The sequence below is a fragment of the Tachypleus tridentatus genome, chromosome 13 (genome assembly GCF_004210375.1).
Source record: "Tachypleus tridentatus isolate NWPU-2018 chromosome 13, ASM421037v1, whole genome shotgun sequence".
In the NCBI taxonomy this organism is placed as follows: domain Eukaryota; kingdom Metazoa; phylum Arthropoda; class Merostomata; order Xiphosura; family Limulidae; genus Tachypleus; species Tachypleus tridentatus.
In genome coordinates this window covers 245,250,904-245,278,375 of record NC_134837.1, presented here as the reverse complement: position 1 = coordinate 245,278,375, position 27,472 = coordinate 245,250,904, and the positions used below count along the sequence as shown (strand labels likewise).

General features: G+C 33.3%; 1 protein-coding gene across 1 annotated transcript in view; it reads right to left on the bottom strand.

The window, feature by feature from the left end:
- Positions 1 to 21,505, bottom strand: part of LOC143239027 (protein turtle-like) — a 212,590-nt gene extending 191,085 nt beyond the window's left edge. Inside the window, exon 1 of the mRNA XM_076479760.1 lies at positions 21,187 to 21,505. Coding sequence (XP_076335875.1) covers positions 21,187 to 21,298 — 112 coding nt within the window. The 5' untranslated portion in view covers positions 21,299 to 21,505. The remainder of the gene's footprint in view (positions 1 to 21,186) is intronic.
- Positions 21,506 to 27,472: the final 5,967 nt, after the last annotated feature.

Genomic DNA, 27,472 nt, shown 5'->3' with positions numbered 1-27,472 from the left:
AGAATAAAAAAAAACACTATGTAGGAATTACGTGATCATTAGACCAAACAGTGGAGACATTAACTTTCTCTAATGAAAGAGTAGAAGTCTTCAGAATTACAACTCTAAAACCAGGGGTTCGATTCCCTTCGGTGGACACAGTGGATAGCCCGATGCGGATTTTCTATAAGAAAAACACACATACACACACACTTAAATGATTAATTAGACAAATGATTGCTCAGAATAGGAAAAGTAAAATATAGGCTAGTAGGTGTGTCAATTACAACTGTACAGGGCTTATTGCCAGGAACCACAGATAAAGCTTCTCATCTGTTTCCTCAGAATGGAAGAAGTAAACGACTGGCCAGCAGATAATTCAAGCACAAATTAAAATGAAATATTTCTAAGAAATGCGGTCAAAATGCATTTAAAAATTAAAAACTGTTTCCAAAGGACAACAAGAAAATGAAAGTGCTATAAGTGTGAAATGTCAGCATCACTTTCGAGACAGTGATGAATCAACTATTTATAATAAAACATGGAGACGATGTACTGAAGATGTGAATACTTTTTATACTTCGTATGGTAAGGAGTTTATTACCAAAGAAAGCAGTCCACAGGTCAACAAAGGCATTTATGAGAAACCTTGCAATATGTCGATTGATAATGTTTCTACAGTTACCATTGCCGACCCGATGAGATAATGAAAGGTCAAAAAGTATCACAAGGGATGAAGCAAAAAAATTGGATTGATGTCACAAGAAAACAATCGCAAAGCTTCATAAAGAGAAAAGTTATAAGTCACCCTCACAAACAGAAGTGTTTGGATTATAACCTGATCTGTGGGGCATTGAAATAAAATAAGAGTTAATACTGGTAATACGCTTAATGTGAAAATCTAAATACGATGTCAGATTAGATCCAAACAGTTTCACTGTCTATTACCAGCAAAACTTTGTGCATTACACGAAAACTGCGCCAATAGACGCTGCGCTTCCAGTGGCAAGAGTATAAGATAATAACGACAACCAATTTAAGCAATCAAAATAACGGCAAAACAGAATCCAGAGAGACCAATGGTCCAAATTAAGGTCAGTCAACTTTATTGTCTTTGGTGTTTTATACATAGAAGAATGACTAACTGGCTAGATTCAGAGTTTTGTCGAAAGTAATTCAAACTGTTGGAGAATCCGATGTTTCTCTAGCCACACTTTTAGAATATCAGTAGAAATGGAGCAAAGAGTGAATCTTCCCAACCATTCACTTGAAAAGAAATCCCCCTTCCCACATGACAAGACGACAATGAAAACCGTGATTAAGTAAAGACGAAAGATCTTGTTCATCAGAATATTTATCACACTTTGTTTCACACATTTAATAATTGATATAATTATTATAATGTATGTAACTGGGAATATTATTGTTAGTTATCAAACATGCTCATTCTTTCAGCCGTGGGGGGCTTATAACGTGACGGTCAATCCCACTATTCCTTGGTAAAAGAATAGCCCAAGAGTTTGCGGTGGGTGGTGATGACAAACTGCCTTCCCTCTAGTCTTACACAGCTAAATTAGAAACGGCTAGCGCAGATAGCTCTCGTGTAACTTTACGCGAAATTCAAAACAAACCAAATTATGTAATAGTGTTTCTAAATTTTGACAGTCTACAAAAATTTGCTTATAATTATAGTTATTCATACTCACAGGTTGCGTGAACTTTCCACAGAATTCTATTCATCGGCGATCAACGATTACAATAAAATATCTGGATGGTCAAATTATTGGTAGTAATGATAATAATAAATCTTTAAAAATGGACTTCAGCAATGTATACAAGAGTTATAGTAGACTATGAGTAAAGACCTTAAGTTATTATAAGGTAATCTGAAAGTTTGGGGAGGAATAATAATGAGACTACTCTGATTATAAATCCAAACTAATCATAACAGAAGAAAAATTGAAATTGTGGCTTTTTATCCGCAATAAAATAGATCTCCAGTCTACATGTATGGGCGTAGTGTATATTTCACAATGTCACGCAATGCCGTTCAGTCATACGACTTTTATTGCCTTCAGAATGCAGAGTGTTTTCTTACTTCTATAATATGCAGTATATATTGAATATAATAGTGTAATGGATAGTTGATATTCCTGAGTATTCTAATTAATGAAGATAAGAGGCTACAGTAAAGATTTCATGCACTCTAATTATCCGTGAAAACAGGTTAAATATTCTAGTTATTAAATATTAGAAATTACAGTGTAGACCTCATATCCATTGTACCATTTGGCATTATTTGAGTTTTAATCTCGAGAATGTGTGCTTGTTTCTGAATTTCGTACAAAGCTACTTGAGGTTTATTTGTGCTAGTCCCCTACCTAATGAACAAGAGAGAAGGCAGCTAGTTCACACTACCCACCGCCAGCTCTTGGGCTACTCTTTTACCAGTGAATGGAATTGAACGCCACATTGTAATTTTATCACGGCTAAAAGGGCAATAAGATCAATTTAAGGCATAAAAAATGACAGTAGGTTTGGTGAGTTTGAGATTAATCGCAAAGCTATAGAACAGAGTTTGCGCTCTGTCCGGCGCAGGAAATAAAACATGGGATTTTAGAGATGTGACTTTGTAAGCTTACCGCTGACCTACTAAGAAACAGTATATAAAACTGAACTTTCAAAATTGAAATTTTGAAAGAAAAATGCTTTGGGTTTATTTAAGTTTGTTTAGTTAGAGTAAATAAATATATAAGTACGGATTGATTTAAAGTGAAATTTAAAGTTACAAGCAGACTATTTCTAAAATCAAGTCAGGGTAATTGGGTAGATATGAGAAAAGGTAAAGTTATGTTACAGTTGCTCCTCTCCATTCCTTTCTCAAGTGTATCTGAAAGTAGTTAGTCTAAACTATAGTGAAAGAAACAAAAAATACTTTAATAGAAAATAATCTCCATATTGCCATTATTTAAACTGTGTTATTGTTATACGAGAGATAAGAGGAGATGTTAATTCCGCTGTCTGAAAGGATGACTAATCACTGGAAGAAAGACCTTAGAATGATTTTTAATAACTTACTTACGAATTGAAACACCAGCATTTAGGGATGATGAGAATTTATATTTAAATTAACGCATCAAAATATCCAGAAGCAAAAAATCATCTGGGTTCATTATAAACATATAATTACTACCTTTAAAAATAATTTCTAGGATACTTTTATCAAAAAAATTACGTATTTATTGCACCAAAATCTAACGTTATATCTATGACAATACGTATACAGTTCTAAGGTCTTTCTAATTTATAATTAAAAATGAAATACAAATCATGACCTTATTCTATTACTTAGTGAAGACGCTTTTACTTTCAATAAATCACTTTATAAAATTACAGTAAGGCTACGACTAAATATTTAATCATTTCACTTTTTTTCATAATTACTAACATTGTTGTAAGCCATAGAATTTAAGGATTCTGTTGCCATAAAATATTCTCAAAACAGCGACTAAATTATTTTTTTAGTTTTAAAAGCCTGTGTAACGGAGAATGTATACATCTGTATATAAATAGAGCCGAATGCGACCTGGTGGTTAGCATGTCGTGCTTTTGATCAGTTAGTTTGTTTATTTTAAATTTCGTGCAAAGCTACACAAGAGATATCTGCGCTAGTCGTCCCTAATTTAGCAGTGTAAAACTGGAGGTGAGGCAACTAATCATCACCACCCACACTACTAATCACTACTACTTTAGTAGTGTAAGACTGGAGGTGAGGCAACTAATCATCACCAACCACACTACTAATCACTACTAATTTAGTAGTGTAAGACTGGAGGGAAAGGAGATAGTCATCATCACCCACCGCCAACTCTTGGGCTACTCTTTTACCAACGAATAGTGGGATTGACCGTCACATTATAACGCTGCCACGGCTGCTAAAGGGGAACCAAGTTAGATGTGACGGGGATTTGAGCCCCCTAGGATTACGAGTCGAGGGCCTTAGCCACCTGGCCATGCCAGGCCGCTTCTAATTAGATTTCTAAGATCCACACTGCGATGTCACCACGCTTCATACTTTCAGCTGAAGGTGTGTTAAAAGATTGACATTGAATCCTGTTTATTGGAGTTAAGCCAAGCAAAGTCCTTAAGAAGGCTGGTGCTACTACTCATTGGCTCTCTTCCTTTTGACCACTGACTGCTAGTTTGAAATTGGAGATGGCTTTGCCTGAATTCGAGGACTTTTAAAAATCGTGCTCATAAGACGCTGTACGGGTTGAAAATACCAATATTTTAATTTCATATTTTCTTATTTTTGTAGTCAATATAATAATTTCTTTCCTGACTTCATGGTATACGAAAAATTCCAACAGCCAAGTTCTATGAAGCTCCTGGACTTCTCAAAACTGGGAATAGGTTACTACTATAAAGAGGTAAACCATTGTGGATCCCCAATTACAATACACCGTGCATTGTGTCCACAATGTTAATGTAGAATGCTTTTTCTAGTCTGATGACAAGTGTCTGAGATGTAAGAGGACCTCTTTCATTATTATGTAGATATTCGTTTAAAACGAAAATCTCAAGAAAATGAGCTAGTTGCCTGTCCTACTATGTAAGGCTTTGTAAGAAAATAAAAAAATAATTAGGAGTGAAACAAGATAACTTGGATGTGCTCTCTGAGGAAGAAAAAAATGAAATCTGGTAGTGAAGTGTAAAACAACAAAATAAATTAAACACTTATTATTTGATATATTGCAAACTGTATATATTTGTTTTTAGCCTGCGTTGTTGCCTTCACTTTCAGAGTAGATTCACTATGTGTTCTTATCAATGTCTGAGATACAAAAGAAGCTTTCTTAACTTTACAGATTGGTTCAGTATCATGTCATTGATGTCAGTACAAACTTAGCGTTTTAACTCATAAATTATTTCGTTTTGCGCTCAGGAAAAAAAAAAGAATAAAAAGAACATTTTGAAGTTAATTTTCTCCTGAATTTTTCATTAGTTACGATTTGTGCTTACCTAATAGAAAACAACAACAACTTAGGCAACTGGTATATATTTGGGCCAAATTTGTTCTCCAGGAATACAATAAAATTTTATATACAGTTTCACGAAACAAAGCAGCAAATTATTAAACAGAAAATGAATTTTTGTTTTTGTAACAAAGAACACATTACTCTTTAGAAACAGTGTTTTCTTATAGCAAAGCCACATTGGGCTATCTACTAAGCCCACCGATGGGAATAGGACCCCTGATTTTAGCATTGTAACTCCGGAGACATACCGCTGTATTAGCGGAGGGCTACTCTTCAGAAATAAACAACCAATATTCTCAATGGTTATATTTATATGTGAAGCATTTTCTGTTTGTTTTGTTTGTTTGTTTTCGAATTTTGCACAAAGCTACTCGAGGGCTATTTGTGCTAGCCGTCCCTAATTTAGCAGTGTAAGACTAGAGGGAAGGCAGCTAGTCATCACCACCCACCGCCAACTCTTGGGCTACTCTTTTACCAACGAATAGTGGGATTGACCGTCACATTATAACGCCCCCACGGCTAAAAGGGCGAGCATGTTTGGCGCGACGGGGAGTCGCATGCCTTAACACGCTTGGCCATGCCGGGCCTGCATTTTCTGTACATTAGCTCAAATGTTAATTATGTTAATAAAGTAATTAATGCACTTAATACCAATATTTAACAGGGAAATCTATCTTTTAAGACAAGTATTAATACTGAATTTTTTTTGGAAAGTAATTAAAATGAAACATTACTGATCGAAAGTAAAATTACAGTTTCAAAATCTTCAAATTTATCTTTAGAATGATAGAATGATATTAGATTTAAGCTTCACAGTTATAACACAGAGTGAAAAGTTGAAAGATTTGTTAAAAAGGAAAACATTCATGTTTTCTAATTTTGTTTTGTTTTCTACTTCATAATTATTTTACACCACATTTTTATTCACTTTATTCTTTGTTAAGTAACTGTCTCATTATAACATTTTTTGCTTTTTCACTTTTGGTTTGTTTGTCGTTTCACTGGTTTTCTCATTTCCTATACTACTCTCTGTAAGTTTTGTTGCATATCTCTTTCTGTATATTCCTTTGCTTCAATTTCACATATCTTACCTGCGGCCATTCACCTGCTCTAGTCTTTCTCTCTTACACACTCTTACTACTAGTCAACAACGTTAGTGTGTGCCAGTATCACTCCACATATCGCTGCCTTTCTTAGCAAAGATGCATTATTCTTTATACTATACGTTTTGACTTTGTGACAGAAAGGAATATTTATCTTTTCCAGTTATCAGGAACTGAGCTTGTTTCTTGTTCATTAATAATGCAACACCCCAATAGGAATAAATTTGGATACTAAAAAGGCTGAAGCAAGGCCGCATAAATGTCAAAAAGCTGTAAAAGTTTGTTTATTTGAAGTAAACAAAGTAGAACACCAAGGAAGAGTAGCACACACACACAAATATATATATATATATATATAATACATTCCTTTACTATGCAATTATATCAAATTCAAATAGCTGCGGCACATATATTATTCAACAAACAAACTCTCGCTATTCAGAAACCAAGAAGTTTCAAACGTGTTTGAAATGTTGTATTTTTATACTTACGAATAAAATAATGAGTATTCTTACCAACCTATTTAGATTTTTGTGTACTATTAAAAGGAATAAAAATTAGCACGTAAACATGTGTTGTTATATAGGTGTTTGTATTTTCTTATAGCAAAGCCACATCGGGCTATCTGCTGAGTCCACCGAGGGGAATCCAATGTTATATAGGAACGTCACAGATCAAAAACTGAGATAAATATAATTTATTGATTGTTTGTTTGTTTGTTTTTAAATTTCGCGCAAAGCTACACGAGTGCTATCTGCGCTAGCCGTCCCTAATTTAGCAGTGTAAGACTGGAGGTGAGGCAACTAATCATCACCACCCGCCGCCAAATCTTGGGCTACTCCTTTACCAAGGAATAGTGGATTAGCGTCACATTATAGTGCTGTCACCGCTATGAAGGCGTAGATGGTTGGTGTGACGGGGATTCGAACCCACGACCTTCAGATTACGAGTCGAGAGCCTTAACCACCTGATCATCCCGAGCCTTCTTGATTGTTAGTTATGCTATTGAAATGTAACGAATTCGATGTTTAACATCATTCAAGGAACGTTATGAGTAAGGAAAGTAAACAGTGCATCTTAACGGCAAATATATAGATGTCTATATAAGAGCAATATTAAAATTACCGAAAAATCATCATTCAATAAAGTGATCGCAGGTTCATCTTAAATACACACAAAACAGTTGTTACCTACATAGAAGCAGAACACTTGTAGACGAAGAAACAAATATATATAAACCTAGGAGAAAAATAAAAATTACAAATGTACAGTCGTTGTCGTATGATGCGTAACGTTCAAGAAAATAGTTAAGGACTAGTATCTAGGATACTCCAATATTAAATATATATATATTGTTCAACCTGACCAGGAGAGGTAAAACGCGTCAACTTTCATTGTTGGAACTTCCTATTTTTAGTGTTCGTTAGTATCATTTAATAATTAATATTAAATTTTAATATTTATATTTTATACACATACTTCTTTGTTTATCTTGGTATTCAGTTTCAGGTTTAAAAAAATTATTTCAAAGTTAATCAGTTTTTTCTTAGATGGCTGATTTTTTTCTTCACTCCTGTTTGAGATAATTGATATTTCTGGTCCTCATGTAATAAGAAACCACTTACGGATATAAAATAATAATAAATGTGAAACAAATATTCAAATTTTCTGTGCTGTTGTGGGAGTAAAGATTAATAAAGCAAGTTTTAAGACTGTTATTCTTAAGAGCTATTTGAAGAAATACTACCTATATTATAAATATATATGCGTACACAGAAAGTATTGTACCTTACAAACACTTGAGTGGTTAGGTTTTATAATACATTCTTTTAATATGTATATTTAGTTATTAAGAACTGAAATAAGCTCTTAAATCTGTAATGTTTTGGATACGATAACAGATAATCCAATTAAAAAACTTCTTTAATGTAAATGCTGAATTCTATACTTTAGATATCAAATCGAACTACTTTCTTTCTTGTAACATATGAAGACGACTAGCTGAGCCCTGTACGTTGATATTCTAAATACATCTGAAGATCACTTTTAATCTGTGGTAAAAGATAATTCTTTATATAGGAAATGTTTGCTGAAAGGTTATTTTAAGCTAATTAAAGAAATGTTTATCGCCTACTCATACGATTATTCAAGTGTTTCCTGCAAAATATTTTAAATATATTTCGAATAATACTAGAAGCACCAAGGGTGATTTGATTTGACTTATATCTGTATAAACGTGACACTATTCCTCTGAAGGTAAAGTGTATCTGAAAATGTTAAAATAATCTGAGTGTCATACCCAAGTTTTACTGATTTTACAGAGGTAAATACGTTATATTAAAACGATTTTGGAGCCTCACTACATCAATAATGATCTAACTGACAACTGTGCATCTTTACAATAGTTGTTCTGCGTAGATTCATTGCACGATGGTCAAACGTAAGGCTATCACGTTCGAAGTACACCCCTACAAAATATTTACTTCCTATAATCCATCAAGTCTACGAGGAGAGCGGTTGCCCCGTCTCCGTTTCAATAGGCCGATGCTAAGAAATCCATTGGACTGTGTTTGTTGACTTGAAGAAAACGTCTTCATATGGAATAACATGTAATAAACACGTTTATTATCTGGGTGCCTGAAGTATGCAGCTGTTGAATTGATATGTCATGAGAGCAATTTTGCTTTTCCAGATGAATTAGAGCACGTGGAAGGATTTTGCTGCTGTGTGTGGATTCTCACTTGTTACAAGTCTCCACACTTTGCTTATCACGGCTGGAGTGCGAATATTTTCGAGATATCTGCTGTTAATAATTTATCCAAATTCCTTTGTTTTTCAATGGCATTAAGAAAAGGGATATTACAGTCTAGTATATTTTGAATCCCGAGTATGAATATTTCGTGTAGGAAAGAAACTTTTATTTACCTTTCCCCAAAAAGATCAGTTCCAGGTGGCAGCACACTACGTAAAAAAGACAACAACAATAAAAACACCATAACAATGTTAAAATATAGTTCTGATACATGGTGTTTTACCATGATTTCATATCGGGTGTGACTTTGATGTGACTTGCCGATTTTGCATATTTAAAGTCATTTTAATATAACGTACTCAACTGTGCAGAAAGAGATATTTTTTTCCGTTTATCACCACACATTAAAGTTACTCTTAAAAGATTTCAACGTGTCCGTAGATAATGAAATGCTTAAGCTATGTAACCAAAGAAAACTGGTTTCGCGACTCTAAAATACATTGAAATTTTATATACATCTATTGTAGTGATCAGCAACTTATGGTTTAAAAGTTTTTATTCGATATAAATATAAAACCATCAGAATAATGTCTCATACAAAATTGTTAGTGACAGTTTGATTTAGTTGTCGTTTGTCATAAAAATACTAAATGTGACGGAATTTCACTTGTTTTATTGCTTTATTAACCGACACTAACAGCAATATTACCAAATGACAAAAGCAATTTATATATTTATTGTGAATAAATGGTTATGTGTTTGGCTCAGTATGATCTTATATAGGTGCATTATATAATTTGTTTGTTAATGTTTAAAGGTCGATTTAATACTTGGTGTTAAAATCCTAGAAGTTTAATGTTTTATAATTAAGGGGTAATAATGGTACCGAAAATGATTACACTCATATGCTATATTTGTATTTTATAGAACATTGTGTATTAAACTGTAGCTTGTTTTCTTGTTTGTTTGTTTTAGTTTCCTGTCAACTGCATTATGGATGCCAACAAAATCAGAGATTAATATGAAAATTATATTGCAGTAAGTATCCAATAGACGTTTTACAGCACCTTTTCTTGACACTGCAAATACAAAGAGGTAATTGCACACTTTGTGAGAACACCGTTTCTGGTCTAGTGCAGCTAACTAGCTGCCTTAGCCTTCGTTGTTTATATTCGCTTTAAAGGCCACAATTATACACTCTACTATTATATTGTCAACCACTGCTACGTCAATTGTAACAAGCCTCTACGACAAACGACAAAGGTTACTCTTAGACCACGCATTTTGACAACCTTTCCACAGATCCTCCACTCTAATTGGATGTAGTTACAAGACAAACGTTAAAGCAAACCAGTATTTCACAAGTCTATAAGAGTTGCTTCCAAGAGCATGGCAGGTATTGGTGATAGAATAGAATTGCTGTCATATTGATGTCTGTTGTCAACTTTATTACGTAAACAGCGTTATTTTCGGGGTGTAACTGAAAACTTGTGATAGAAATTTTCTCGGTTTCAAATCCTTGTTTATTATCTTGTTAAAGATATCAGATTACACGTTGAGTCTCATCGCAAAAGCTTTATTATTCGGAAAACATTTTGTAACCATAATATTCATTTTATGCGTGAGGGCGCTTCTCTGGACTTGTATGACTTATGGTTTATAAGTGTGTTGTTCTTGTTATAAAATGCTCTGAAATAATTGTAAATGAAATACTACTGAAATGTCAATGGTCGAGGTTTTTCGTGAACCAAATATACAAGTACTTAGCATATATTCCAACGAGTCATAACTTGTATCTCTGGTCACATGTTACTACACTGGCATTGATATATATATATAAACATATTACCAATATATTATGATTAGCATTCTCTAAAAGAAGACAGTTGATTAAAATAACAAAATACTGGTCTCGAACAACCAAAAAAGTTCCAGTGAACCTTTACAAGAGTGACATCAAGTTTTTTTTATAGCTTTGTATTATTTATTAACTATTACAGACCAGTAAATTAACATCTACGGTGAAATTAGTATTCTTATTGCAACAGAATTTACAAAATAATTCTAATCGCGGATATCGAAATCTACAAGTTCATTTGTTTTAGGCCTGATATTAGTTGAACTTTTTTTGAAGAACGGCCTGTATTCAATAAAAAGAGATAATAATATAATTTGTGAGCGCTTTTGTTTTATTTAGTTGGGCTAAAATTTACCGTACTTAAAATTATCGTTAAATAAAAATTATTATGTTATTCTATGAGCTAATCTTTGACACTTTTAAAATCTTGATGTACTTTTGATATGTCGTTGTACAAAGAATCTACTGAAATATTTTTTCCTCCGTCTTAGCCTGGCATGGCCAGGTGGTTAAGACACTCGACTCGTAATCCGAGGGTCGCTGGTTCGATTCCCCGTCACACCAAACATACTCGTCCTTTCAGCCGTAGGGACGTTATATGTCACGGTCAATTCCACTAATCGTTGGTAAAAGAGTAGCCGAAGAGTTGGCGGTGGGTGGTGGTGACTAGCTGCCTTCCCTCTGGTCTTACACTGATAAATTAGGGACGGCTAGCGCAGATAGCCCTAGTGTAGGTTTGCTTGAAATACAAACCTCCGTCTTTTTTTTACATTGGTTGAAAAAGGTGTGCGCGAATGAGCATGTATACATTTTCAAGACAGATACAGATGTAGCATTATCACATATTATCATAACTTTAACTTTGCATTTCAGATTGCAGTATAAGTGTAGATATGATTTTTACAATTTTATTTTATATACCGATTAACATAACTAATATATATATCTATAGCTTTAAATGTATAACAATTGTGAAAATGTTTTATTTCGAATTTGCGTCGAAATTCATTTCAATACATACAGGTGAAGGAACGTAAGCACACTATTGTGTAGTTTTAAGCTAAAACAGGCAAATAAACGCTAACAGCCTAACTGCAACACACACTTAAAAAAAAATCTCTATTTAAATCTCTGAGAGGTTTACGACAGTAATCGTAGATATTGAACTGTTTATATTTAATGAAGTTAAATACATATATTCAAGTTCAAACTAGAGGATTATTTTACACATCCTTCAGTGATATATCCGCGAACTCACGCCGCTTAAGCCAGATTTCGATACCCTTGGTGGGCATAGAAATAGAAACAAACTATTTTAAACATTTCTGTCACACCTTATGTTCTAAACTAACTTTCTCACCACATCAACTCTGAACCTAATTGTACTACACTCTAAGTTGAAAAGTTTATAGTGCGTTAAACGAATGGGAGATCATAAGAACAGCGAATTCTGTTCATAATGTGATCGTAAAAGATGTTGATGCAACATTATTGGACGTATGTTGTTTATTCCCTTAGAAGGTGAAATTTCTGAAACAATATTAGCATGATATTAAGTAATTTTTGGAGATCTATGACCATGACAAATACTGTCATGTGCAGTATTTCAGCAGACAGAAATATTTTGCACTTATATATAGATGTTTCAAAGAGTATCATACGTTGTGGTTGCAGGTTCAAAATAATTAATTTCGGTGTTTATGAATTGCAAAGAATAGAGAACATTTTAATTTAAAGATCAAATACTCAATGTCCAAGTATTTGACAAAAACAAAAATCAAAATGCCTTCTTTTCTATTACCTATTTAGCTAAGACTGGCACATTGTTAAACCTCCTGAATGTGGGTTAATATTCATTTTTTCTATCTTCATTCAAAACCTCGCCGTGGGAGCGGGTAGAGTGCACCGAACGAGGGGCCTGGCATGGCCTAGCGCGTTAAGGCGTGCGCTTCGTAATCTGAGGGTCGCGGGTTCGCGCCCGAGTCGCGCCAAACATGCTCGCCCTCCCAGCCGTGGGGGCGTAATAATGTGACGGTCATTCCCACTTTTCGTTGGTAAAAGAGTAGCCCAAGAGTTGGCGGTGGGTGGTGATGACTAGCTGCCTTCCCTCTAGTCTTACACTGCTAAATTAGGGACGGCTAGCACAGATAGCCCTCAAGTAGCTTTGTGCGAAAAAACAAAGAAAGAAAGAAATTCATTCAAAACAGAGTTATGTATCTTTGGTTCCTAATAGGTAGATAATTACCCATGATTTATCATCTACGCTTTAATTCATCGTTTAGGACTGAGTTGTTAGTTATATTAAGTGATTAAATGTTTTTTTTAATGTATCTTTCGATAAAATTGTATTTCTTTCCTAAAGAGAACTTTTCTTTGCTATTAACAGTTTTTACACTTCACACGTCGACGATACCTTTCCTTCATGGCTTGTACTTTTGGTCAATAAAATTCATTGGATTTCGGCAAGTAAATGAAATAAAAATAAACTGGGCCTGTTGGTATATGTTTTATTTGTTCTGTGAAGGTAAAATAACCCTTGGTGTTTTGCCAAATTCACTTAACATAAAACACCTTTCATGTTATCATATCCTATTTCATGTCTTTATCTACAATCGACTAGTCTTTTATTGTTTAAAAAGTCTATACTTAAAATCTTGCAATACTATAATTTAGGGTTCGATACTTACAGAGCACAGGAATTGCGCTAAATACGAAAAGAAATAAGCAATTATTTATGCGATGGTTGTTATAGTTATATTTTTGTGTAAAATAATATATTATACATTTTGTGTAATCTTATACTGTGATCTCTTTTTGTTCCTGAAAATACATTTACGATACAGTAGAACGTTTTGCGTAAATATTCAAGGGAAACTAAAAGTTATTCTATGTCTTAGTCTTTTATTCTGTCTAAAAAAACGTCTTTCTTCACATCGAGTTTAGTTTGAAATTTCACATGTTCATACTTAAAGAACTATTATTAGCCAAAGCTGCTTGATTTTAGTTTTCATAAATGCTACACAGCAGCGTAAGATATCCTGAATGCTGCAATATCGATGAAACGTGAACTGTAACAATGGCACATTCCATGAAATAACGTAAGTATGAGACGTAAAATATTGTCTAGATGGTAACTTTTAATTAACGAAGCTTATATTAAAAGTCACATACCTTGTGAAATAATCCTAGATAATGATATTATCATTTACTATGTACTTAGAATAGGTTTGGTTTGTTTTGAATTTCGCGCAAAGCTACATTAGGGCTATCTGCACTAGCCGTCCCTAATTTAGCAGTGTAAGGCTAAAGGGAAGGCAGCTAGTCATCACCATCCACCGCCAACTCATGGGCTACTCTTTTACCAACAAATAGTGGGATTGACCGTAGAATTATAGCGTTTAAGATCCTGTTCAACTAAAGTTGATAAAATAATATCATACTATTTCATAGTATCAATTGAATATGTAGATCAATAAAATATATAAGACAAGTATATAAATATACATAATTAGTAATATATAAATCCTATACACATTACTTTTTTTCAATCAAGGAATATTTACTCAAAATGAATGAACTAGAGTGACAAGAAAATGAATGAACTAGAGTGACAAGCTCAGATAATACACGTTTGTTGGAAATACATAAATTAGGGCGAGAATCTCTGGAAAACGATTAAAACAAGTCAATTTCACACCAAGGTAAAGGCAAATCAAGTAAGAAGGTTTGCTGGTAAGCAGGTTTATGAAAAGATACCTGAAATACAGTCTAAAAATACTCCAGATAACTTCAATTTTATGTTTCAGACCAGTTTGTTTTGTAAAGCACAACCAAGCTACACAGTTATGGAACGTAGAGTTTTGACTCTTTTTAGATGATACCTGATGCTATCGAGACTTCTTTTCGTATAAACTTTCCGTTCCGTAATCGTGGATCTTAACTTCATTTTTGATTATTTTACAAGGTATTGTTTACTTACCTACTATGAAACTGTTTTGATTTTATATGAATTTTTATATCAGCTGTGCCACAGAGAAATGTCTAAATATTTTATTAGCTGAAATGCGAACTTAAGTATGTGAAACTAGTGAGAAGAAAAAAACAATAACTTGAATTTACTGAAATGAAAGGAGCACATTGTGACGTCTTTCAACTCACTCACATTAAGGATTATGAAGTCTTCAGGAAATTCACATTTTTTTTAGCTTGGAGTCAAACCGTACATGGTTATTTTCTGACATTGCCGCGTCATTTCATTATGCGCCGATAAACGCAATGAAAATTACGCTGACGAAGGAACAGTAAGTGGGACGAAACATCGCTGACCTGGAAAGTTGTCTTACTGCGTGCGTACTAAATTAAACGATTATTTAGTGGTAGTAATTCAGTAAACCTCAAGTAATAAGCAATTATATAGCAAATTGTTCAGAATATTAGCTAAATATTTATTGAATTAAATACTGATATAATTAATATTATGGTCATTAATGTGACAAACAAATAATCGTTTGGTTGTGTAAAGAGGTTTTTATTAGAAAATACTCAACATAATGGTAAGCTTATAGTCTATTGTTGCCATCAGAAAGTATTCGACATTAGTAAATTGATCATATGTTTTTTCCATTATAAAATACTCTGCACAGTAATAAGAATACTTACTGTTTTCCGTTAGAAATTACTCGATATATTACTTAGTTTGTGTTCTACTTTTCCAGAAGAAAGTCTCTTAACAATCGATCGTTCACATGTAGTCTTTGTTTAAATTATAAATTACCTGATCCGTTCATTTTTTCTCTCTACTTTTATTTGCCCATTTTTATTATTTTTATTTGTTCTTATTAGGGGAGTCATTACATATGTTTAATAGTGCTGTGGTAGGATGACGTGTGTCGTTACAACTTTTACTGTATCATTTGGTTTTGGTTGCTGTCAAGCAGAAAACTACAGAATGGGTTATCTGAGCTCTGCCCATCATGGATTTCTAAAGTCCGTTTTGTTTGCGTCTAAAGCCTGAATACTTACCGCTGAGCCACTGGAAGACGAATCATTTATATAAAGTCAATGTTGTGTAGGTTTTTCATGCGATGTTATATACGTTATGTAAACTCGTTACAGTGTAAAGATAGCCGCATAAATATATATCAACGTTATATTCTTACCTTAAAGAATTTGTAATCAGATTTTGTTAACGATTAAGATAGCATATTTATTTATAACTAGCAATATATAGTTGACTCATAACATTCCTATATAATTTTACAAAACTACGTGGTTCTAGGGTAACTTATTATGCTAACAATAACTTTTCATCATTTAATGGATCCAACAATATTCTTATATTGTTAAATAGCCTCACAAGATATTTTATTCTGACAATAACCACTAAGTTTCCAATTGCATTATTCTCCATTTTTACATTGTTAAATAACTTTACCTTCTTATTCATGTGATTCAATAAATTTTCACGTTAACATAAACTTTCTAAGCATTCATTTAGTTCCACTGTGAAAGAACATTAGATTAATTAGTTTACTTAAATATACACTAACGTTTAAGATAAGTTCCCAAGATTAAGTGGTTTAACATTGTACTAATATTGTTCAGTTGTTTGTATTCAGTTTACGTAATATCAGTGTTATTAACTTTATTAAATTTTCAGATTGTTATACAGGTTACGATTTATTTTTATTCTAATAGCTTACATAATTTTGTTCTTAGGTAATTTAATCTAAGGTGATATTTGGAATTATTCACCACACTGAGGTGGTTCAGCTTCAATAATTAGCGTTTTCAAGTTGTTACAATACGTGTGTTTTCTTATAGCAAAGTCACATCGGACTACCTACTCTGTCCAACGTGGGGAATAGAACCTCTGATTTTAGCATTGTAAATCTGAAGGTTTACCTATATCCCATCGAAGGGAACTCTTACTGCATGGGATCACTTGTATTATAAAAATATTCATGCTGAGAAGAAACAAAGATTTTGCATGTTATTTTGCTTTATTTTAGATTATTTTAATATATTTAACTTAGTCTCGTGACGGTGATTAAAACAGCACCAATCAAAATCAAGTATCTGTTAACAGTTATATTTGACATGACTTATAATGCTTAATTACCTGTCTTGCGGATGAACTAAAAATTTTAGACATCGTTCCAAATACAATATTCAGTCAAAAATCGAAGTTCAATGCAGATGCTAATAAAGGCTTGCCATATTTCCATTTATAGGCTTAGCTCGAGTATGTTCTAGTGCTAACTTAATCACTTCATGTACGAAACAAGCTTTTCAACAATATAGCGTCGAACTGTAGAAAAACTATTTTAACTATGTTGGTTTAATTCAGAAAATCCATGGATATTTATTATTAAAATTACTGAAACAAATTACGATTTTCGTTGTCACACCTAAGTATTAATGTTTAAATATTTCACTTGTTTCATCCTGCTTTCTATTTAAAGTTAGAATATTTTATTCATTTTTTATTTGTATTGAATTTATAAACTAAGTAGGATTGGACAGTTAAGTGACATTTTTTTCTCTTTTAATGTTATTTTATGTTAAAAGCGTTTTAAAAAGGTATAATACACTTTACGAAAGTACGCTATTAAAGTTCTTGAATATTTTTAAATTCATTATTTGTTAGGCCTGGCATGGCCTAGCGCGTTAAGACGTGCGCTTCGTAATCTAAGGGTCGCGAGTTCGCGCCCGAGTCGCGCCAAAACATGCTCGCCCTCCCAGCCGTGGGGGCGTTATTATGTGACGGCTAATCCCACTTTTCGTTGGTAAAAGAGTAGCACAGATAACCCTCGAGTAGCTTTGTGCAAAATTCCAAAACAAATCATTACTTGTTCCTGTGATGCAAAACATTTTAATCTCGTATTACCTAACAAAACTGATAACTCGATACGAATTATACAACACTGTGACACAAGCTTTATGTCATACCGAAAGATCTGAAGCAAAAGTGAATCTAACATCAGCAAGAGCCATAGCCAAAGAGATGTTTCCTTAGAAAATAAAGAACACATCATTTAGTAGGGTGTGTAAACAACTTTTATTTGAAAATGAGTTACTGCTATTGTTGTGATAAAGATAAGTTCGAAGAGAAACACACTGTATATTATTACAGAACGAAAAAGTTGTAAGCACATACCTGGTTACTTTTCTTTGTGCTTTGAATAATTCGTAATATGTTATACATTCAATACAATATGAACAAACATTTGCATGATAGTGGTAAATCAACAAACAACTATTTGTTCTTACAGCTCTTTGTTTACTAATTTACTACAGTATTAACACAATGTACTTCCTCGCACATGTATTTTCATGATAAGATCAAAGTACAGAACGAAGAAATAGCAAAACTGCACACATTAAGCTTTTCTCGATCATTTTCATTATATGTTAAATGTTCAAAGTTACAACAAAATTCTTATTAAAACTGACATTACAATATGTAACATAAATTTTGTTCCTGGATAGTATGTGTTATTTCTTAATTACTTATGTTGTTAAAGTACAGAAAATGACCATTATTCCCTTCAAATTTTGCTTTTGTGACCTGGATAATGAAATTTAGGAATTATTTTCTATGTAAAAACGGGCAAATTTGCATAACATCTAAATAAAACTACACATGAATCAAGATTTACATGTATTTATACTAAAGTTATACAAAAATGAATAAAAAATGTTTAGAAGTCAGTAGTTGTTCGAGATTTGCGACTGTAATGTAAATCACTTTCACATATCAGCCCCCAAATATAGTCTCCCATCATGTTTTCATTATAAGCTCCCAGGTCACAAAAGCAAAGTTTGAAGAGAAAAATAGGTCTTTTACATTTACTTTAGGCATAAGCAATTGGGAAATAACACTTTCTGCCCAGAAGCAAGGAAAAGTAAAAATTTTTTTACATAGTGTTATTCACCACGTTTTTAAAATATATCTACTTTAAATATTGGTGTTTTTTAACAATATAATATCATTTAATATATTTTGTAATAAAAGTTTGGTTCATTTGTTTTTTAATTTCGCGCAAAGCTACTCGAGTGGTATCTGCGCTTCCCGTCCCTAATTTAGTAGTTTAAGACGAGAGAGAAATCATCTAGTCATCACCACCCATCATCAACTCTTGGGCTACTCTTTTACCAACGAATAGTGGGATTGACCGTCACATATGACGTCCCCACGGCTGAAAGGGCGAGAATGTTTGGTGTGACGAATATTCGAACTCGTGACTCACATAATACGAGTTGAGTGCCTTAATCACTTGGCCATGCCGAGCCTTCTAATAAAGAGATTAGGATTATGGTAGTTTGAATTAATGGATCTCATACAGTTTTTTGTTTTTCGTTGCCTTGCAGGTCTGTTTTTTGCTCTTTGTTCTGTGACTAATGAAGGATAAAACTTAAATATTATAAGTTATTTTTCTAACTTCATACTCATTACTGAATGTGAGTATTGGAACTCCTCGGTGATTAATAAAATCAAATAATCTTATTATCCATTCCTGAAATTTGTTATCTTTATCTCAGTTTCTAAAATACGCGCAATTAGGAATTCAATATCGTTAAGTGTCTGATAATTTTCTAGCGTTGAATAAATGAGAGGGAAACGAGGTAATTACAATTCAGTCGAAAAAATATCAGTTGAGAATTATTATTCTTATATACAAACGATTGTGGAAAATGTTTTGACAAACCTTTCCTTCTCGTACTGATGAAACATAAAATAATGTGGGTTGTATGGAATAAAAATAAATATATTTTATAATTTTACCCTAATAAACTGTCGTGCAAATAAGCGAGGATCATACAATTTTATAACTGATCGCATTATGTCCTTTAAGCCTACCAGTTTATTTTGGGTTGCGAAAATCTGAAGTTTATGATAAAATATGTATTGTGAGTAACACTTTTATTTATTAATTTATTTGTAGTTAAGCTCAAAGATGCACAATAGGCTATATGAGTTTTGGTCATCATGGGTATAGAAACCCGATTTATAGCGTTGCAAGTCTACAGACATATTTGGGGGGGGGAGCAGCACTTTTGACGAACGTTATCAAAGAAGAGATGTGTTGTAAGTAATAGAAGGTTTTAAGGAAAACTAAACGGTTTGTGATAATTAATGCACAGAAGATTGTTGTTGTTGTTGTTTTGAATTAAGCACAAAGCTACACAATGGGGTATCTGTGCTCTGCCCACCACGGGTATCGAAACCCGGATTTTAGCGTGTAAGTCCGCAGACATACCGCTGAGCCACTGGGGGCCAGAAGATTGTGAACCATTATAATAATTTCTGATGCTGTTCAGTAATATTTAGCATTACTTTGTCCCCACCATAATAACAAATGTGTAAACTAATCAAGATTTGAAAGGTATATTATGGTAAAATTCTTAATTCGTTTATACCTATATTAAATGCTAGAGTACTTTTCTAACTTGGATTTTATAAATTCTTTCTTATCTATGTTAATTTTTTTCACATCTATGTGAATGGACATTCATTTCTAATTATTGGATACGCTTTGAAGTTCCTCATCGGATAAAATTTACTTAGATTTTGTTATCTCACGAAATTTTGCTGAATGATTGTTGGAGCTTTTGGAAAGACGTGTAGAACAATACTTCCAATCCGCGCTTTGTTTTTTATTATCGTGAATTCTTTAAAGCTGATTTCTCTTTAAACGCACGAATGATCTTTTTGTTTGTTTTTTCTCAGTGTTATCCTTAGGGTATAAATATTTGCGTTCGTTATATATATTTATATTTATATCATTTGTTGGTTTAACGATAACAAATCACTTAAGGTGTAAACTGTGATAACTTCGAACCCGTGCCATGGGTTTCTAAAATTTAAATTAATTTATTCAGCCACGTTGAAAGTATAAACAACTACAAGAAATAGAAAAATGTTGACTTATTTAAATATCCAAAAATATATCTTGTTCTTAATTACTTTTAAAAAGCGATTCATTCTTAATTGTGTTTCTGACAACACACATACGCCTATTTCATGGTTGAATTAACAAATCCTGATGCTGGATCACATTGGTTAACGTTTTGTAGATTTGTTTCGAGAGAAGGACATAAGGAGTAAATTGCGTTTTTATCAATAGTTTCATGAAACTATAGTATAGTTAACATCTAAACTTCTTTCGACTGTAAATGAAAAATGTAGTAATCCCATAAGTATATATACTTATGAAGATTTAACACAATGTAAACAACACTATTGCATTCATGTGGTTTTTCTTGATCTACATTCACGTTCGAAATAACTTGAATTTAAAACATCAAAATGAGACCGAACAGTTTCACAAGGCTGATAAATTCCTAGTTTTGAAACCCCAAGTTTATGCTTGTATCATTTTCACATTCACTTCTTCCTTGAGGTAAGGTTTCTGGTGTAATATATTTGTTAAAAAATATAACTTTACTTACCGTATGGTTTCTCTTTAGATGCCGGCTTCTGCTTGACATGTGCGCCGAAAGTCAAGAGCCACAGTTGACCAACGAAAACAAAGCAACATGAAAACTTCAATGCAGCATACATAGTAGATTGAAGTTCATAGAGGTAATATTAATACTAACTGTGATAAGATTAGCAGTGCTTATCAGTCACTGTCCAGAAAGCTTAATGAATTAGTCTGAAAATATACCACTGTAGTCAGTTCTTGGAATTGCTTATAGCGATACTTACTTGATTACTGTGGTCACAAGATTGACAGTATTTGGAGAGGAGGTGGGCAAACATACCTTATAAACGAACTTCACCGATCGATTTTCCTAGCGTCATGTTGGTTGCTCGATAGGTGGCGACACGTGTTATGGTTTTACAGTTTAGTCACAATATAAAATCGCAGCTTGTTGATGAATTTCTTTACGATGCCACTTCAAATTTACAAAAAAACTTTGAAGTTGAGCTTAGAAGTAATACACCTTGAAGATTGCAAGCTACAGTAAGATATATTTGTTATAGTAGTAGTAATCGTCTGTAGACCACTTAATGTTCTGTGCAATAAATTGTTCAAATTTCTCACACAAAACAAAATTATTATTGTTATAAAAGAAAAATTGAAATCCAGGAAATATCTAAGAAAATTGACTTCAATATCTAGATGTTTAATACGAGTTGTAATTATTTTTGTTGTTAACTGTGAAATAAAATTTATAAGATATTTATGACAACTAGATACAACTTAAAGGACAAAAAACAACGTTAATACCTAAAAATATATCATATTATAGAGAAAAATAAATTGCAGTGTAATTTATATATCAATATACACAGTTACATATTTGTGTGTGTATGTAAAAAATACACATATAGAGGTATATGTAATTCCTCTGAGAGCTCAGTAATTCCTCTGAGCTAGCCAGAGTGGACTAGTCCACTATCGTCATTTTATATAATCAACATTAAATGAACGCGATGAACATAGGAAGGGTGGTATTCAAGCCTTTTTCATGAAAATAATTCAGTAAGATTTCAAACAAACAAAAAATTATTTATATTAACTTTCCTCATTTATTGAACCAATTTCAGTGATTTATTTTATTTTCATGACATTAAACGTTGTTGGTATATAGGTAATATTAGGAACTCACACATTACGTTTGCCCATGCCCTCCAGTGGCACAGTGGTGTTTGTCTGCGCACTCACATCGCTATGAACCGGTTTTCAATATCCGTGTAAGACAGATCACAGATAGCCGATTGTGTAGCCCTGACTTTAATTCCAATAAAATAAACAAGAGTTTGCTCATGAAAAAACATTTAAAGATAACTGGAATCAATGGCTTTGCTGAGCGAAGGTATATGCCATAATAATTAGAGAAAATTATGCACAATAATTTACCAATGCTTAGTAACTATTTCTACTTGACACTTTATTGTGCTAAAAGCTTTGAAATTTCCTTTTTTATGTCCACAAATGTTCGCTTTTGCCACCGAATTTCTTCTGGTATGATGTAATCCTGGTGGGACAGTGGTAAGTCTGTGGATTTACAACGCCAAAGTCAGGGATTCGATTCACCTTAGTGGACACAGAAGACAGCTCGATGTGGCTTTGCTTTAAGAAAATAAACAGTCAGGATGTTTCCTTCAAACAACATTTGGATATAGTGGAATTCTGACCTTTCGGAGCTTTTGTTTTTCTCAGTTGTTTGTATCGAAACATTTATAATTTTCCCCTTTTTTCTTCTTCAAATTAGTAATTATGTATGAAAATTTTCATACACAACACTCAGAAAGAACAAATATCATAATTGTTTTAGTGTGAAATATCGAATTGTCGAACCAACAAATATTTCTTACCAACGCTAGAATCGAAGTTTCGATATCAATGGTAGGCAAAGCGCCCATTGCCCTTTGTTTACCTTTGTGGTTGACTTCAAACAATAACAATATTTTTTCACCAAACCATGTCTAAATTTCATGTAATGTACTTTCTTGAGTTACGAGTTTATAGGAAACTGAATATACATGTATATAAACGTAAAAGATCAAGCTCATCACATGCCTTTAAGCAAATGTTTTTTTACGGAATAATTTTATTTTTGTAAAACCTTTAGCAGTGTTTGCAAGGGTTTGGTTTGTTTTGAATTTTGCGGGAGGGCTATTTGCGCTATCCTTCAATAATTTAGCAGTGTAAGACTAGAGGGAAGACAGATAGCCATCACCACCCACCGCCAACACTTAGGCTACTCTTTTACCAACAAATAGTGGGATTGAGTGTCACATTATGAGACCCCTACGGCTGAAAGGTCTAGCATGTTTGGTGTGGCGGGGATTCGAACCCACGACTCTCGGATTACGAGTGGAGTGCCTTAACCACCTGGCCAGTTTGCAAAGGTAAGTTGTAACACGTTTAGAATTACCGAAATCTTAAGGATATAAAGCTTTTGATGTTATAATAGTGAGCATGTTTAAAGAATAGTTTGAGAGTTTCGTATTTAAAACAATATGTAGCAGGAGAAATAAACTTCGCAACTATCCAACAGGTCTAGCTTTTGTGATATATACCATGTACGTTGATACAGATTATTTTTATATATTCCTCTTAATTTGTCCAGTTTTGATTCTAAATCAAAGGTGTGTAAAAATATCTATCTATTTATCTATTGTTTCTTAAAAACAAGACACACGCATGCGACCAAACCAATCTACAGGACACATTGGATGTTTTATACAATAGTGACAGTTTAGTAATTTTCCACTTTCTATACCTCGGACTGAGTTAACCCAAACTATAAAATAGTTTCCGTGAATGTTTTTTTACTGGAATATTATCTCACAAGCCAAATTTCAATCAATCCATTAAGAAACAAGCGATGATATAAAATCTTCAGTTTTGATTGAATTTTATCCTTTTTTTTTTCTTTGCACCGAAACTTGATTTGATAGAAGAACATTCTTAACTTTTATGGATTTTCTCAACATCGGTAAACCTGTAAATACATGTACAAATTACAATTAGGTGTCAGATTTGATCTAGGTATAAACCACAAGTGCAAGGTTATTCCACACAAATCGCTTAATTAGAAAGTCACGTGAGCCTCCGATCTAACCTAATTAACACAGTTTCAGCAAAGAGTAAAGGTCAACAACTTTACATTTTTGTCATTGAGATTAAAGGCGGCTAATGCAAAGCAGCAAAACTGTAAATTGATTGATAACAAGTGTCGAAACATAAGTACTGATTTGGCCAAGCAAACTAGATTAGCAGTTTCTAGTTTATGTTGTCAAAAGAATATAAGAGTGAAATTCTTCTAATTAAATTATATTGAGCAGTTGATGTAAGTAGTAATGCTTGATACGACTGTACTGAGTGCAAACGGGTGATGTCAAGAAACTGTTAATTTTATTTCCGTGGGATTACTATAAAGGAGTGCATGTGTGTTTGCTTATAATAAAGCCGCATCTGGCTATCTGCTGATTTTAGCGTTGTAATTTCAAAGACCGCTGTTCTAGAAGGGGACTACAGTAAAATAAATTATTAATGGTTAGTTTTTGTATTTCTCGCAAAACTGCACGAGGACTATCTGTGTTAGCCGTCTCTAATTCAAAAGTATAAGACTAGAGGGAAAGCAGCTAGTCATCACCGCCCACCTCCAACGTTTGGGCTACTCTTTTACCAACGAATAGTGAGATTGACCGTCTTATTATAACTCCCCCACGGCTGAAAGGGTTTGTTTTGTTTGTTGTTTTGTTTTTAATTTCATGCAAAGCTACACGAGGGCTATCTGCGCTAGCTGTCCCTAATTTAGCAGTGTAAGACTAGAGGAAAGGCTGCTAGTCAGCACCACCCACCGCCAACTGTTGGGTTACTCTTTTACCAACGAATAGTGGGATTATTCGATACATTATAACGCCTCCACGGCTGAAAAGGCAAGCACATTTGGTGCGACGGGGATTCGACCTTACGACACTCAAATTACCAGTCGACCGCCCTAACCACCTGGGCGTGCCGGGTCTAAAGTTATCAATTATGTTTTAGAGAGGAAAAAAAAACTACCACCATGTATTTTAAAGAATCTGGTTAGTTCTATTAAATATAGGTATCATCCAAATAATAGAGTTGCGATCTTAAAGCTAATGTTGGTTATTATCGAGTGTCATTTTTCTTATTTGATGCGGTTTGTTGGTGTATATTGACAAAACGTTATGCTATTTAATCATAAACACCTTAAGTGTAAAAAAGATTCAACTAAAAAAGGAATAACTGTGCGATTTAAAATAATGAAATAAAAAAATGAAAGTCAAATTGGTGGCTATCTACACGTGTAGCATTGACAAGAATTGTTACAACAAATATTCATTCATCAATTATTTGCGGTGCGTATTTTGGTTTGTTCATCAACATGCTCCAAGTTGAACAAATGACCAAAGTTATACAATAACAATCACCTAATGGCTTTATCTCCAGTGATAACGTATTATAACAAAACATCTAATGACTCACTTGTAACTCCAATGACATACAAAATGTTAATATCTAATTTATAGCACAATTGAAATGTTTAAGCATCAATCTTCATAACAAAGTAAATAATATGAATTCGAACCCACAACCCTCAAATTAAGAATGAAGTGCCTTAACTACCTGGCCATGCCGGGCCTATACACATGGAGAAGACAGAAATGAATATAAACTCTATAATCTGAGCGCTTTCGATAGGTGGACCTTTCTTCTTTTGGAGAAAGTTGGGAATGTTTTATTCATTTCTATCGAGTATTGAACTTACGAGTTCTTCTAATATTATGAATGTACCACCACGTGAGGAACATGAACCCAATTCAGGTAAGCACACTATTTTATTTCATAGCATAAGTATTTTAGGTGATTCAACGCTTAAGTACCTACATCGGCACTTAACCTTTATTAACGGACATCCAGTTCTGTCAAAATCCACAAATGGAGCTAATATAAACAGTGCCATAATCCGTGATGACGAGAAAACCCAGTTGTAGAAAAAACATATATGTAAAAACGGCTGGTATGGGTAGAGAAAGCACTATGTAGAGGAGTGAACAACAATGACCGAAGAAGGTCGAAACGATGCCAAAGTTTTTACCAATTATCTTTCCAAATCCGTCCGATTTCTGATAATTTACTTTGGTACTAACGACCTGAAACAATTCGATAAGACTGCTGAAGACTATTTCTCAGAACTTGAAAACACAATAGCACATATAATCAGCCTCAGACCACACAATAAACTGGTTATCTCTAGTGTAATGTATAGGTGGACTTTCACTGATTACAACACACAAAACAACACAATAATTAAACATTTCTTGCACGATATGGACTTCATCTTAACCTTTTTATTTTTTACCCTGGCCTCGAACTTCAAGCATTTTATATCCCGTAACATTTTCCCACTATTGTTTTCCTCTTCTAATCACCCCAATCATTTCTTATTCGTACTTCTAATAATTTTTCTACATTTCTCCATATTTCTGAAGCTACTACCGTCTCTCACAATGACACTCAGTTTACCCAACTAAAAACTCATACACTCTCTCACAATGATACTTCAAGCTCTGCTAGAGGGCAAAACACAAATCACACTTTTTTCAAAATATTACTTTCCACTCACCTATCTCTAGAACAACGCCAAATCACTATTAGTTTACCAATGTCTTATAGAATTACCTTCATTAGAGCATAGTAGTCATTCTTCTGTTAACATAGACTCTCAGAACGACAAGAAATACATTTTACACTCTGAAAAATATAGTTACTTCCCTCATTTTACCCTTAAACATCCTCTACCTCATGATTATAACGATTCCTCAAACCAATATCTGTCAACATTGAATGCGAACCAAGCGGAGAATCACTCAGGTACAGCATAAAACAACCATATTAAACAAAAAACCTTCTAAAACTCACTGAAAAACCCACAAATTGTTATCAACATTCTAAGTCGCTAGAGCATAGCATAAAAAATCGAAACATACCTCAGTCTTTTACATTAAAAGCATCAATAACAGCAGGAACACATTAACAGAGCTTTTGCAACAGATCCTTGAAAACAAATCTTAAAACTCAGGAATATCACTAAAACATATTCTCGATATTCTAAATAAAGAAATGTCCTAATATTGTCACCTGTACAACACTTCGCTAGAAGAAAAAAGAAAAATTTACAAATAAAACTGATACATTCCTTCTCAAAAGAAATAACAAAACTCATCTTCTTACCAATAATACCAAAT